The sequence below is a fragment of the Hyperoodon ampullatus genome (assembly GCF_949752795.1).
Source record: "Hyperoodon ampullatus genome assembly, chromosome: 11".
NCBI lineage: Eukaryota > Metazoa > Chordata > Mammalia > Artiodactyla > Ziphiidae > Hyperoodon > Hyperoodon ampullatus.
The window spans coordinates 26,908,299-26,924,409 of NC_136924.1; the positions used below are offsets into that span (position 1 = coordinate 26,908,299).

General features: G+C 34.7%; 1 protein-coding gene across 2 annotated transcripts in view; it reads left to right on the forward strand.

Moving 5' to 3' along the window:
• Positions 1-16,111, forward strand: part of WASHC3 (WASH complex subunit 3) — a gene marked incomplete at its 5' end in the record, with an annotated part of 52,627 nt that overhangs the window by 12,099 nt on the left and 24,417 nt on the right. Inside the window, 2 exons of one of the 2 annotated variants that reach the window (XM_079714384.1) lie at positions 1,722-1,829; positions 5,580-5,690. In XM_079714384.1, the coding sequence (XP_079570510.1) occupies positions 1,722-1,829; positions 5,580-5,690 (219 nt within the window). The remainder of the gene's footprint in view (positions 1-1,721; positions 1,830-5,579; positions 5,691-16,111) is intronic. The other variant, XM_079714385.1, reaches the window with a different exon arrangement.

Consider the following 16,111-nt stretch of genomic DNA (forward strand, 5'->3'; position numbering starts at 1 on the left):
TAAATGTACACATGGGTCAAGGTTTCTTTCATTATTTGAATCAAAAGCATAATGAGTAACATGTTAACAAATTGAACTGTTACATAGCTTACTTCATTTGATGGAAAACTCACAATTATCTTAATAGTAATCATTGATAACACAGGAAAAATTATGTAAAACTTGACATGTCTCCAGAGCAAAATTTGGAGAAAATATCACCTATTTTCCATTTGTAAATATATTGAATGCTAAAGTAAAGAATACCAATTTTGATGTCAGAAATTACAAAAGATAACTTTTTATCTTATAACAGCAAAAATAGAAGGGTTGTTTTGATTTGAAGCTTGCAGGTTTTGTGTCCTTTTCTTCTATATAAAATAATGGAGATGCTAGTATATTTTTGTGACTTTGTCCTTTTTTTTTTTTAACATCTTTATTGGAGTATAATTGCTTTACAATGGTGTATTAGTTTCTGCTTTATAAACAAAGTGAATCCGCTATACATATGTGACTGTCCTTTTATCCAAAAGTTTGATCTGAAAAAATATGTATTGAATATTTATAAGGAAGTGAAATGACTAATATCTTTTAACATAAGGATCAGAATGTCTGGCTTGTACTTTCTACATCTTCCTGTGGACTTCAGCCAGTGTATTTCCCTCAGAACATTTCTTTAGCTTGTAATTTAGGATACTTGGCCTTGAACATGTTCAGGATAGTCTCCTAGTAGCCATACCCACTTGGAACTATTTGGGCCATAGCCACTGTGCTAAATACTGTCATCAGTCAACAGTTCCCAATGAATATTGCTGCTTCAGGTCTTATTACCATTGGTTTTTCATTATTCTTTATAATGAATATGTGTATTATTTTAATGTTTGTGGAATTCTTAAGTTAGAGTTCAAGGTCACAAGTTAAGTTGCCATAGGGACAGATTAACCTTAATTTTTTCCATGGCCATAGAGTTAATCCTCAAAGTTAGCCAAACATTTGACAAATGTATAGCATTGATATCAGGATGAAATCAGACAAGAGGGTTTGCATGGATCTTGCAAATCCAACCTGAAATGCTTAACCACTGACAACATGCTCATTTTTTGTGTATGAAAAGTAATGCATTTTATTTTAGTAACTTTCAGTGATGTTACTAAAGAAAAACAAGGAATAAGCTGTATCATACATTAAAATGTGGCAAGACTTTTCTCATTTCCCAGATATTCAAACTTAAAATGTGCTACAAAGCACTTTTTGAGGGGTAACAAAATATGTTTAATAAAAATCTTTTTACAACTTTGTGAGCTAGGTTTTCTTATCCCCACTTTACGGGTAAGAAAATTGAGGCCTAGGAAGAGTTACACAAGGTCACATATTTTGTGACTTAGACCTAGGCAATCTGACTCCAAATCCCATGCTCTCATTCCTTACACTAGGATTCCTTAGATTTTAAAAATAATTCCTGAGAAAGAATGGTGATATGCTAAATTAGATTGGTGATAAATTCTTCAAAAATATTTTATTTGTGAATGCCTTTCAGTTTTAAGTAGTTTATGGCATGGAGAATTTCAACCAAAGATGAGATTTTATAAACCTATTTCTATAGACTTAAAAACTTAAGACAGCTATTTAAACACACACACACACACACACACACACACACACACACACACACTTACTTAGAAACTTAGTGTTTAAGAACCTAATATTATCCTTATATACCAACATTAATTTTCTTTTCTCAGTTGTCATCTATCCCAGGACTAGATGATGTCACATTTGAAGTATCTCCTGTAAGTGTCACTAGGATCACAAATGAAACACATTCTGAAACCACTTCAGAGCAATCACAGGTAAGTATTTAAGTTCCAGGAAACATGAGTAGATATCTTGGTTGAACCAAATAGACCTAATCAGCAGGTTTGAAGAAAGAAGTTAAATAAAAATGTAACACTTTGAATAGTAATATTTTAAACCTTAAGATAGAAAATGAAGTTTGAAAAAAAGTTATTAGCTTTTCATTTGTTATTTTGAAGGGCTTCCTGAAGTTAATATTTTTCTTGCCTATAAAAAAAAGAAAACGTATACAGAACTAGGAAAAATCTTGAATATAATTGTTTTCTTCAAGTTCACTATGGAAGTTTTTTTCTTAGTTCTTATAAGAAATGTATCTTTTAAATGTTTTATTATAAAAACTTTCAAACATGAACAAAAATAGAATGGTGCAATGAATACCCAAATGTCCATTACCTGGATTCACCAGTTAAGATTTTGTTGCAAATGCTTCATCTTTTTTTGTCACTTACTGAAGTGAATTCCAGGCATCATGTTATTTCACCCCTGTATAATTCCTTGTGAAAAGTTCTGAAATTTTCTTGTGTAACCACAATGCCTTTATCATATACAATATAATTAACAATAATTCCCTGGTAATATCTAACTCCTTGTTGCCTGAAGTCTGCTCCATGGGCCAGCAGCCTCAGAATCACCTGAGGGCCTGTTAGAAATGTGGGATCTCAGGTTCTACCCCAGACTTACGGAATCAGAATCTGCATTTTAACAAGATTCCTATGTGATTTGTAGACTCTTGAAATTTGAGAGCTCTTGATCTAAGAAATACCAGTTGTCTTAAAAAGTGTGTTTTGGGAGTTGGTTTGTTTAAATCAACATCCTACTAAGACCCATGCTTTGTGTTTGTTTCTTATGTCTTAATATTCATTTATGCTCTGTATAAATTTAAATTTTATATGACTTTTTATTTCAAGAAATAAAAATTCTTTATTGTTTAAGAACAGATAATCTCTAGTGTATCTCAGTGAGGTATTAAAATCCAAAATAAAATAATCACTAAAATGGTGGTCTAACAAGTAATAACAAACAAGCAGACTTCCTATCTATATGGAATTCTGCATTTGTACCTGGAGGTACTTTTCACAGGATATTTTTTAGATCATGATGGTGTTGACCATGATGATAATAACTAAACATGTAAAGGTTTTTACTGTGTGAGGCATGCTAAGTGCTTTTTATAAATTAAGTCAATTCTCACAACAGCCCTATGTTTACAAGTATGTCAAATGAGGTACACAGAGGTTAAGTTACCTTGCTGAAGGTCAAACAGTAAGAGCTGGAATTTTAACCCAGGCAATCTGGTGTCAAGAATCCTAGCTCTTATGTGCTACACTGCACTGTCTCCAGCACCTGTGTTGAACTTGTTAAACATATTGAGTACATGTGGTGCAAGGCCCTGTGGGAGGAGCCATGTATTTAGAGATATTATGTATTTGGGGAATGAATTAGATGACTATTTACTTAATAATTAGATATTAGAAAATTTAACATCCACTTAATATAACAAATTCCATTATGATGGCCACTGGAATATATATAATATACAAGAGTAGATCCAGATGTTTAGAAGAGTTTAACTTCACAAGGTTTTTTCAGTTAAAGATGGACCATCCTTTCTCTAGAACAAGGCATGTGTAAAAAATATTAAATGTTTCCACCGTACCTAGTAATTATTATTTGGAGGATACTAACTGTCATGTGTTTCTATAAATTTCTAAAATGGTATCTAACTTTTAATATTAATTTTTCCAGGTGTTATTGTACATGCCATCTATAATATGTATTTTAAAACTTACACAGCTGTGTTGGTCTTGCCTATTTAAGGTCTCAAAAATTGATTATGAGTAATCACAACTGAATTATCTAAAATTCAGAATGACCTGATATTCTGGCAGTTTAAAAATAGTATATTAATTCATTTGGAGAATTTATGAAGTGTTGTTAGCTTCCTGAGTTTTAAAAATGTCCTAAAATTGTGTCTTGATTGGATTAATAAAATCAGCATGTTCAGCATGTTCTTAATATTGAAATCAACTTTCTAATTTCTTCTCCATTGTTTTTAGTTGGTATATTTTATGTAAAATATTTTGAAATGGACTGAAGTATTGCTTAACACAGAATTTCCATTGACATTACAGTCAACTCACTTATCAGATAAAGGATAATCGTGAACTTTTTTTTTAATCATCCATTCATTGCAATCTCCAATCTATTGATACATATGAGTCAAAGACCCAAGGTTTGCATGCGGATTTTTCTGCAACTTTAATTTCATGGTTCAGATCTTATCATTACTCACAATAGAACATCCAATTGTGCAGATTGAGATTAATTTGAGAATAAAATGAAGGACAGATGAGAAATATGAGAGAGGATTTGAGTCATTCAAATAGCAAAGGTGTAAGACCTGATATAATTAAACCTTGTTGAGGTCTTAGTTATTAGGCCAAAGTTAAAGGCTAAGTTTTAAAATCCATTGGTCTTATATGTAATTATCATTTGCTCCATTGTGCTACTGTATGAATTTATTGTTCCTATTTTTTTTTAAGCATACTTGGGTCTTGTTTGAATTTTTTATTTAATTAATGTTTTGGACAGTTTGTAATTATGTATTTTACAGATGAGTGTGTATATATACATATATATATACACACACATATACACGTGCGTGCACACTTTTGTACACTTGACACTGTCATACAACAGGAGTAACCTAAAGAATTTTTGGATGTTTTATTTGCTTCAGCATTTAAAAGAGATTTAATTTATATTTGAATTATCTGAGGAAAAACCTTAACATATAATTCATATTCTAAAAACTATGAATACTTAAAGATTTTTTTGATTTATTTACATTTCAGCATAGATATGTAGACATAAAATTGATTTTATTCAGTTAAGGAACTTACTCTTAAGGCTAACATAAGATAGTGAGTGAGAATTCACTAAGTAGACTTACTCTAAATGTTTAGGTTGATAGAAAAATCAAGAACTGTATATAGACAGTCCTAGCTTTGCACTTAAGTGAAGATAGGGTTCCAATATGGACAAGTTTCAGTTAACATTGTACCATGCGAAGTTGAGAACTGCCTATATGATAAAAACATTTTTGTCCATAAAGACCATTCCCCAGTATTCTTCATTATAAGTAGTAGTTTTTATAATGTTAATAATTTCATCAGTAGCTGAAATATATAAAAACATAATTTTGTCTGAGAAATGGGTTTCTCTTCCACAAGTTCTCCAGGCATTGCCTTTAAAGATGTTAGAATAGCCATATCCACGTAGAACAAGATTATTCAATGAATGAGGAATATAATTGTGTAGATGGTATAGATACCCAGAAAATCAATTTTCTGTCTGCTACAGTTGAACAATTGACAAATCAAATAGCTTTATTAGCTTTATTAAAAGTTGTATTAAAATAATAGGTCCATCAATAATTCATGTTTTATATCAGCACTTGGGACAAGTAAAGCAGAATTCTAATTTTTTAATGCCATGAATATATTTACATCTTTATGGAACAATATAGTGTTGACATTAAGTGTAACTTCCTCTGAAATCATATTTAAGTATTTGTAAATATTTGGAAACATATATCCCATAATTAAATTATTGGTAAATTTAGAAATGTGATTTATTTCTGATATTGATTGCTTTAGAATTATAAAAAGAAATATCCTTTTTAAGTAACATGATGGACCCCTTTTGTGAATTGTCTAAAGTTTTATATGCAATACTCTCTACAGCCGAACAGTTTACAAGACTCTGGACCACAGGAAAGTGAAGTAACACCAGAAAATATCTTAACTGTAGCCAAGGATCCAAGATATGCCAGATATCTCAAAATGGTTCAAGTGGTAAGCTAATTTGGTCTGTCTTCTCTGTCTAGCAGCCTCCTCTGAAATTCTTAACCCGGGAGGTTTCATTGTTATTTTTTTCAATCTGAGAAAACTGCTAAACCGAGTGACCAAGTTTTCTACTCTCTTACTTCTTTTCTATGTTTAATGAATACCCTGATAAAGAGTAAGCAGAAGTCAAATCTTTCTAATTAAAACTGACCTCACACTTCAAATTAACATACTTTAGTATAGATTTATGTAAATTTTTTGCGTTACGTAATCTTCGCAAATCTTGGATGTATCAGAGGAATGAAAGTGGACTGTTCACTTAGTAAATCGTACGGCTTTAGCTTAATTTCCTGTATGCTAACACAAATGGGTTTTTGTGTATTTTTATTCTGAATTTCACCTGTCAATATTTTGGTTCATAGAAAAGAGCATAAGTCACTTGGCCATGTAAGGTAATGCTTTTAATATTATGACTTGAGAATGTGTATTTTTTCTGAGAAATCCTTACATGGTATGATGCAAAAACATACAACACAATATTTGCTCTTCTATAACAGCAGAAGTTAATTTCATTCCTGTAGAAAGTCTTATTACAGTAGTTGAAGGAGCTAGCTGTCCATTTTTCAGTTGATCAAAAAATTAATGCTTCTGTAAAATTCTGTTATCAGGCAAAAGAAGGACTGATATTAAAGAAGAACAGTTTTGCTGTTCTTGGCATTATTTATCACCAAAATAATTTAAAAACTAAGACTGTCTGACAACCAGAAAGAGTGAATTGGCTTATTTAGAAGCTACATTGGTGACAATGGGGAGAAGAAAGTACATTCACTTTTTCTAGCTGTCAGAAGTAGCTGTGTCACTTTCAAAATTCTTCATGGACAGTCAAAGCTCTGGGCTTTAGGCTTTGGGGGAAAAAACAGACTTTGGGTTGAAAATATAAATTTTTTAAAATAATAAAAATAAAATAGAGCTAGTTTGAGTGTGAATCATGATAAATGAATTTTTAAAACTAAAACGCAGGAAAGCTTAAGCTAAGCTTAAAATATGGACTGTTAAAACTATGTCTTTGACACTTTCAAACAAAAGATGAAAAGTTTCAGAGTAACTCTGAAAGGCTTTTTATTTCGTCTCTTCTTGCCTAACCTATATAAAATAGGAAATGGGAAAAATCTACTTGATATCTATGACTGCCTTGAAATATTTGATAGAAGACCACATCTTAGGATAATTGTTATATTCTTAATACATTGCCTCTGACTTTACAAGAATTTGAAAAATCCTCATTTTCCTTTTCAGTATTAATCCACTGGCCTTTTATTCCACAAATATTTATTAAACACTTACCCTAAGGTACCATATTAGATATTGTCTAGATTTATTTAGCCAACTAAGGTTCCCAGACACCACTTGACATTTTTATTTTTGTTATTAATTACTTAGACAAATTTCATTGCTTTTCAGAATTTCATATATAATATATATCATATGTTTGCATGTATATATGTAAATATTCTTCATATATTTATTTTTCTAATCATGTAGCTTACCATCTCACTAGGAATAAAAGCCAAAGTCCTTCAGAGGCCCGTGAGATGCTATACAATTTAGTTCCCTAATTACCTTTCTAATCTCATATCTTCACTCACTCTGCTCCAGCTCTACTGTCCTCCTTGATGTTCCTTGAATAAATATATGGACAGTCGCATGTCTTGGGGCCTTTGCATCAGTTGTCTCTGCCTGAAACACTTTTCCCAAATATCTTTATGGTTTGCTCCCTCTCTTCCGTCAAATATTTGCAGAAATATTACCTTCTTTCTAGTCCCATTCCTTTTATTCCTTCCCTACTATATATTTTTTCATAGAACCATCTAATTATATGCAAAATACTACCTATTTTACGTACATTGTTTGTGTCTCTACTGCTCCTAGAATATACACCTTATTGTTTACTGCCCTATTCCCAGTTCCTAGAACCATACCTGGCACATAGTATTTACCTATGAATGAAAATGACGGTATTTTTCTCTATACTATTTTAATTTTTGATAGGTTTTGGTGATAGATTTCTTTTTTACACTAGCTGAGTGGTTTTTAGAGTAAAAAACTTGTTCAAGATATAGGTTTCTATTTCCCACTCTACTAAATGAGAATCTCTGCAGTTGGGACTCAGAGCCAGAGCATACGTGCTTTGAGAAATGCTCTTCTGATTAAGAACTGGTTAAAAATACTTCACACTGTTTCTTGTTGTTTTTTTAATAAATTTATTTATTTAATTTACTTTTGGCTGCGTTGGGTCTCCGTTGCTGTGTGCAGACTTTCTCTAGTTGTGGCGAGCGGGGGCTACTCTTCATTGCAGTGCGCGGGCTTCTCATTGCAGTGGCTTCTCTTGTTGTGGAGCACAGGCTCTAGGCATATGGGCTTTGGTAGTTGTGGCACATGGGCTCAGTAGTTGTGGCTCACGGGCTCTAGAGTGCAGGCTCAGTAGTTGTGGTGCACGGACTTAGTTGCTCCGTGGCATGTGAGATCTTCCCAGACCAGGGCTCGAACCCGTGTCCCCTGCATTGGCAAGCAGATTCTTAACCACTGCACCACCAGGAAAGCCCCTTTACAGTGTTTTATAACACCAAATAATTTTTATCTCAAAACATTTAAGAAGTAATAAATTGTTAGTTTTATTTCTTATTTTTTAAACTATCTAATTCTATAGCAGTATCTGGCACTTAGCTTTAGCCCATCCTTTTTGCTTGGTGTCACCATGAGCAGGGGTTTAATTTTTTCTGCCTCAGACTTTTTTATGTTTTTAGCCCCATTTCCTTGATTTTAGTCCTTTTTCTCCCTTCTGCCTTTGGTACGGGTGTTTCTAATTCCTGAACATTTCCAGTGTTCTGGAAGTACTGCTTCTTTGTGGTATCCTCCTCTTCAGGCACATGGACTTGGCCTTCCTTTGCTATGCTAAGTCATCATTCTTTTATCTGCTTTTAATTTCCATGTATTGTGGTTCGTGTATGCCTCTTAGTCATTAAAATTGGAGTTCGTGTTATTTCTTTTTGCCTTATTGTTTGGGGGTAATAATTTTCAAGTAGAAAGCAGGGACCGACATCTTTGCTTTGAAATTATAAGTTCATCCAAGTTAAACTTAATTTTATTGTTTTTAGTTCATCGTGCCAACCTGTATCCCAGAATCTTATTACCCAACTTTTGTTTCCTATTGCTCCCTGTCCTACATTTCATTCTTCAAACAAAACCACAAAACTTTCTCAATATAAGCTCCATGCTTTCCCACCTCTGAATCTAGATCCCCCCCTTCTCTTGACCACTGCATGTCCAAATTCTACTCATCTGACATGTTCCTATGAACACTTTCACTAAATTATCCCAGATTCAGAACCCACCAACACATAAAGCCAGAAGTCTCCCTTCATCTATCTGTCCAACCACTTTATCTGTATTTTTTCTCACTTCATATCTTGTTCTTTGATAATTTTAAAATATTTTTATCTACTTGTGTTGAAAAGGAAATGAGTGGAAGAACTATATCTTGATTGATCTTTGTATTCACTTTAACACCTTACCTAAAAAGGTGCTCAATCAATATTTGTTTTTTGGTTGTTGGTTTTTTGTTTTTTGTTTGTTTTTTGGTTGTTTGGGGGTTTTTTGGCCGAGCTGTGTGGCATGCAGGGATCTTACTTCCCTGACCAGGGATCAAACCGGTGCCCACTGCACTGGACTGCCAGGGAAGTCCCAATATTTGTTGAATGTACTATTTTATCCTGCATATTATAACTCTCTTTCTCAACTTTGTGTCCCCCAGAAATGTACAGATGTGCTCCTATTTCTTCAAGTTACTGATTTAAAATGTTTTGTAGAACCAAACCAAGAATAGACCAAGTAGAGGTCTCCCTCAAGGTTGATGTGAACCTGCCAATCTTTATTCTTTTGATGATAGTTATTAAGCCATCTATAAATCCACTATTTGTCCTGTTTCCTAAGAATATCATGAGTGACTGTCAAAATATCCAACCAGAGATGTAGCAACATGTTTGACAGTGCCCAGGATTGTCTTTCATTGGCATAGTCACTACTAGAGTTCCTATCACTTCTGCATCATCATTCAGTTCTGGCTTTTTGTTTAAATTTAAGTATGAAATCGTTAAATCAGTTCCCCTCATTGCTTCCTCTATTTGTTGGAGGATGAAATTTTCAACAGGGTAACTTAGGAATTTATCAGATGCTCTGATTTGAACAAAATTTAGCTGCCAGTACAGGTAAAGAGCTAATGTCTCCACACATCATGGCGGTATCTTATCCCTGTGCTTGTTTGCAACATGTTTTAGGAAAACTTGACCTAAATCCTGCTTCTGTTCAGGTGGCCAAAAAGTATGTTCCTTCTGATAGTACAACTATTGCCTTCTTTTTTTTTTTTTTTTTTTTTTTTGCGGTACGTGGGCCTCTCACTGTTGTGGCCTCTCACGGACCCAGCTGCTCCGCGGCACGTGGGATCTTCCCGGACCGGGGCACAAACCCGCGTCCCCTGCATCGGCAGGCGGACTCTCAACCACTGCGCCACCAGGGAAGCCTATTACCTTCTTTTAACCTCATTTAGGGATTCCTTTATCCCATGTTCAAGAATTTCCATATACATGTGTATGTATTGGTTTAAAGGTATCTTCCGCCTTCCATTATAAAACATTGTAAGATACTCCTTTCAAATGCCAGTTCCCATTCATGGATTCCTAAGTGTTAATCCCTGAGATTTACTTATGTTGAAATTTCAGGTTTGCTATATACGAATAGACACATACACACTTTTTTTTAAGCTATTGGATTTTTTTTCTATTTGTTTGTATCTCTTCTCTTAATCAGTACCTGATAGTTCTTTTACTCTGCTTTTCTCCCCTGTGGTGTTATTATTGTTCATAGTCTTACAGTTTTAATTGAGGAATTTTTTTATCCTTTGATTTCAGTTTAAAGCCCCTTGATCATACCTATGGGTCTTGCTAAGCATAAAATTTTGGTTCTTCTGAACTACTTAACTCTTTTCCAGGAGTATAATCATTCTAGTGTCATAAGTCATCACCTAAAATATTGATTTAGCAGCATCTGCATAGCTAGTTGTGTTTCCTGTATCTGTATTTTAACAACACTATAACTGTAAAGAACAAATTACGATACTACCCTGCTTTAGAAAATGCCTCACAGAAGTAGAGAAGAGTCATTAGAGACCCATTGCAATCTGTATTATTGAATCTTCCAATTTCTGTCATTGACATGGGAAGAATCTAGATAGCTTTGTATCTCTATACTCCAGGATAGTAAATTGCCTCCTGTTTTTTTGTGTTAGTCTTCTATGCTGTTTATTCTTCCAAGGTGATTCAGTTCCTTGAGAGTGACTGAGAACAAATAGGGTTCAGAGGAATATAGGTAGAAAGAAAAACAGATTTGATGTAAGAGCCTAACCCCAGCTAATTCTAGAGAGTAGCTTTATTAGAAATTGCCTTATCAATACTAGAAAGTGTTTCACTTTCCCAAAAAGATTGTAGATTTTCATTAAAATGCCCAATTTCTCTCAACCTCAGAGGGTGACTAAGGTTTCTCTTGCTTACCCACCACTAAAAATTTAGTTTTAGTTACTAACGTGGAGAAAGACCATATCAGCATAATTCATCAAATGAGTTCTGTTTTGTCTATTGGTATGATCTCAAGTAGTTTATGACCCACCATACCATTACTATGGATGCATGTTATCAAAGCTGAGTTTTAGAAGCCTGCATTCTGGAATTTAGGGAATTGTTTGTATCAACAAAAGGAAAGATAGCATGGTCTCCTGAAAACCTGTCTTTCTGAAAAAATCACTATATACCAACAATATAAAAATCTACTCCTAAGATCCCCCAAATAACCATTCTGTACCCAAGAGGGAATTAACAGTGCCACAAGTTCTCTCCGCTACTAAGGACAGTAATAGGATTTCTTTCATTTTTAATTGCCTTTATATTTTTGCCATTTAAAAATATGAGTTGCTGCTCCATAAGCAGAGTCTTTCTTATACCTGTAATTCCACATATGCTTAGTTTCTCATCTTTTTCCAAAATATAATATTCTTCCACTCAGCATCTTAATACTTACTAAGTCCTCAACCCTCTTGTAATCTTTTCTCTTCCTTCCTTCCTGAATTGTTATTTAGAACTATGTCATTCTCTCTCATAAGACAGTGAGTGTGTTTCTCAAGCACTTTCAGCTTCTCCACTTGTATAAAAGTTTGAATTTGCTGACTACCCATGTAGTGATCACTCACTTCAGATAGGAAGACATAGGAAGTCCTGTAACTTACAAACCCTGATGTTTTAAAAAAAAAATTGGGGCTTTCTGGGTATCAGGATGAACTACAGTCTTTTTTGGCTTTCTTTGTAAGCTGCCCTGAAAACTTCCTCTTCCTGGGTCCTAGATATCTCCTGGAATGTATTGCTTTTATATTTGCCTTTCCTCACTTGTCACATACCTGTAAATCTACTTTAGAGACTAGGTAATTAAAACTGCTTAATATAAACTCCTTTAAACAGAAGCCAACAAAATCTTTCAAATGTCACAAGTACCACTGCACAGAGAAATAAGCTGTGCCCTTCTTTTTGGTCTCTGTACCTTTTTCTGTCACCCCTGGATTACTACCTTCTGTGAGGTACAAAATGATTACAGTCCCAGGAAGTAGTTACCTATGAGACAATTTGAATGCCTCAGGGTACACACCAAGATCTTTACTTCGTACTTCTGGGATGCAACATGCTATATAGTTTCTTAGCTTTGTCATGCAATCCTGTGTGACCATATTCAGACCATATTGGCTCTTAAGGTCTCAGTCCCCTCAAACATAAATAAAATGATATCTAAAGTTCTCTACATTTATGATCCATTAATTGATCTCCAAATTTGGATCTCATTATTAATGAATGTTCCTGGAACACCTGCCGGCGTTTACTGGTTTTTTTTTTTTTTTCCTTTTAAAGCAAGTTTTACAGAAGATTTTTCAGTGAGTAATAATGTTGTGTTCCAAATATGGCAGGTAATTGATTCTGATATAATGTTTGTTGTCATAATAGTGCAGCACAAGTCTTTACTAAATTATATATTGCATTTATAACTTAACTGGAATTGTGTGCATAGATCACTTTTCCAACAGTTCTCCCCTTTTTACTGGCAGAGCTTGGTGAATCCTTTGCCAGTAATAAATTGTGCATTGGGAAAATTCGACTTCCACATTAAGAAGCTAATGACTTGTATTTTTTGAAACCATATTTGCCAAAACAGTCTCTTTGGACACTTAGTTTTTTTAAAAAGCTCTATTTTCTTTGGCTGGCTTAAAATGTGAATTGAATAATCTTGGTTCTGGTGGTTCTGATGCATCTGTTGCCAGCAGTGGATGTTGGCCTGGGGAAATGTGAGTTCCATTACCTAAGGAAAGAATCTTCAACTGATTATTAAAGATGTTCATCAAGAAATTATATACCTTGGACCTGGGGAAACTAATCAAGCATGAAGTGTAGAGTACTCTTTAGATAAGGTATAGTTTTTTAAGAGTAATTAAGGGCTTTAAAACCTTGTTTGGGACATGACCCACATGTGACTTCCCATGTTCTAGAGAGTTCCAGGGTAGGTTCCTCATCAGTGGTTGGCAGTATAGTCAAAAGGAGGGGCTACTGGTTCATATATAGACAGAGCTATGGAAAACACTGGTGCAGATTTAGTTTAACTTTTATATGCTATTTTTTATTTTTAATTCTGTAGGTATTTTAATATGTGTTTTGTTTATAATAGCTAAAGTTTACTAACCAGTATCAAGGTCAGTATTTTTTGACTACATAAAGGTTTGGGGTTAGACAATTTCCTCTGGTGTTTTAGCATCACACTGTTCATTGAAGGTAAAAGCTAGCACGTACAATGACTGATTTCCCACACATACGAATGTAGATAAAGAAAAGATACAGGCGAACATACATATCTGTTTAATTAGTTGTGTAATTTAGCCAGCTTTGAAAATTGAAAAGGGAAAATACTTTATCCTTCTCACTTCCATTTCACTATAAAAGAAGGAATGGTATAAAAAAGCAGAATGGTAAACTGCATGAGTAGTAACTTTGAGATGGCATAAGTGGAGATCAAGTGACCACAGTTATCCTGCTTCCTTTACATTCTATCTTGCATCAAATGCAAGAAGGATTGGATAGAGATTTTCCCTAAGGCAGAAAACAGTGACAGCTACCAATTGAGAGCCCCTGAGGTAACAGCCTATGCTTTGCCATGGCCTGAGTATCTGGAAAACCTAGAAACGGGTACTTTTTGTTGTATCTTTGGCAACAAACAAACAAACAAAAAAAACAAAACAAAAACTACCCAAGTTACTTATTCTTTGCTAAAGTCAGTGAACTAACCTCTAAGGAAACCATGTGTAAAGAATTATTATGCCAGGGCTTCTCCGGTGGCGCAGTGGTTGAGAGTCCGCCTGCCGATGCAGGGAACAAGGGTTCGTGCCCCGGTCCGGGAGGATCCCACATGCCGCGGAGCGGCTGGGTCCGTGAGCCATGGCCACTGAGCCTGCGCGTCTGGAGCCTGTGCTCCGCAACAGGAGAGGCCACAACAGTGAGAGGCCCACATACCGCAAAAAAAAAAAAAAAAAAAAAAAAAAGAATTATTATGCCAGTTTTCCAGATTATGATTTTTCAATATTATGGCTTCCTTTTGAATCCTTCCTGAGTTTCCTTGAAATTGAAAGTTAGGGAGGCCAGAACCAGTCATACCATGTACACATTTAAGGTTAAGAAGTATTGCTTTATGACGTACTTACCCTTTTGTTTATTCCTTATTTTACTTTTCTCATATGTTTTTCTTAGAGAGCAGTAAACAATAATATTGCTAAATTCAGGTTTTAAATTTCTTGCTTTCCTGATGTATTTGTTTTCCTGATTTCTTGTTTTCCTTAGAACACTGAAGGGAAAACACATAGTGGGCAGACCCTACAAAGTTAGATGGTTGTCAGTATCCATTTGGTTATATTATATGCACCTGCCTTGATGCTTATCTATTCCTCACATTTTCTTCACTAATACCACTTTTGCCATAATCATACTGCTCAGAATATTTTAATGCTTGCATATTTTCCGTTATAGCTATCCTTGTGTGGCATTCAATTGCCATGAAAGTACTTTTTTTAAAGTTTCTTTGCACCTCTTTTTTTTTGGCTGCGTCGGATCTTTGTTGCAGCGCATGGGCTCTTTGTTGCGGCATGCAGGCTTCCCTCTAGCTGTGGTGCACGGGCTCTAGAGCACGTGGGCTCAGTAGTTGTGGCATGCGGGCCGCATGTGGCATGTGAGATTTGGTTACCCGACCAGGGATCGAACCTGTATCCCCTGCATTGGAAAGTGGATTCTTAACCACTGGACCGTAAGGGAAGTCCCGCCATGCAAGTATTGATTTGAATAATTTGTTTATAGGAACTAGTTGTTTATCCATAACTGGGTTTTTTTTGTTTTTTTGTTTTTTCTGGTACGCGGACCTCTCACTGTTGTGGCCTCTCCCGTTGTGGAGCACAGGCTCCGGACGCGCAGGCTCAGCGGCCATGGCTAACGGGCCTAGCTGCTCCATGGCATGTGGGATCTTCCCGGACTGGGGCACGAACCCATGTCCCCTGCATTGGCAGGCGGACTCTCAACCACTGCGCCACCAGGGAAGCCCCATAACTGTTTTTATTTATGGTGCTTATAACCTCTGGAAAATATATACATATTTTGAACTGTGAACTTCAGGAGGGTTTAGAATTCTCAGTCATATTTGATGAATGGTCATATATCAACAAGCCAGTGTACACAGATGCCAGTCTCTCTTAGAGTTGTAGGGGGATATTTGGTTGCTGTATGAATTCTTTGATTTTTAGTAATGTATCAGATAATTTAAATTAATTTAAATAAAACAATTTAAAGGAGGAGTAAGTGCAACATAAGAGAATTCGGGCACAAAATAATCTTCTTTTAAAAATAATTCATAAGGTAATAAATTTAGGATGCTAAATTTGTCAAATTAGTTTTTCTTAAAACTGTGTATGAAGAGATTATATTTCTTTAGGAATTTATTCTCCATATCATATTTTTGTATCATCAGTATCATATATAAAGTAATTTAGATACTGTGTGGGACAGTTTATCTGAAACAGTCCTTTCAAGCCGAAACATTTAATTATGTATTTCAGTTTATTTATTTTGCTAAGTGCCAAAAAAATTTACTTCATCTGCCTTAAATTCATTATAACACCATAACTCTATGCACTTCTCCCCACAAAAGAAGGAAAAAGGAGTAGAAGTAAGCAATCAAATACAGGAGAGAGAACTTTTAGAGGGTAAGCTTAAGGTAGTGTTGAATTTAATAGGAATTTCATTTAAATGATA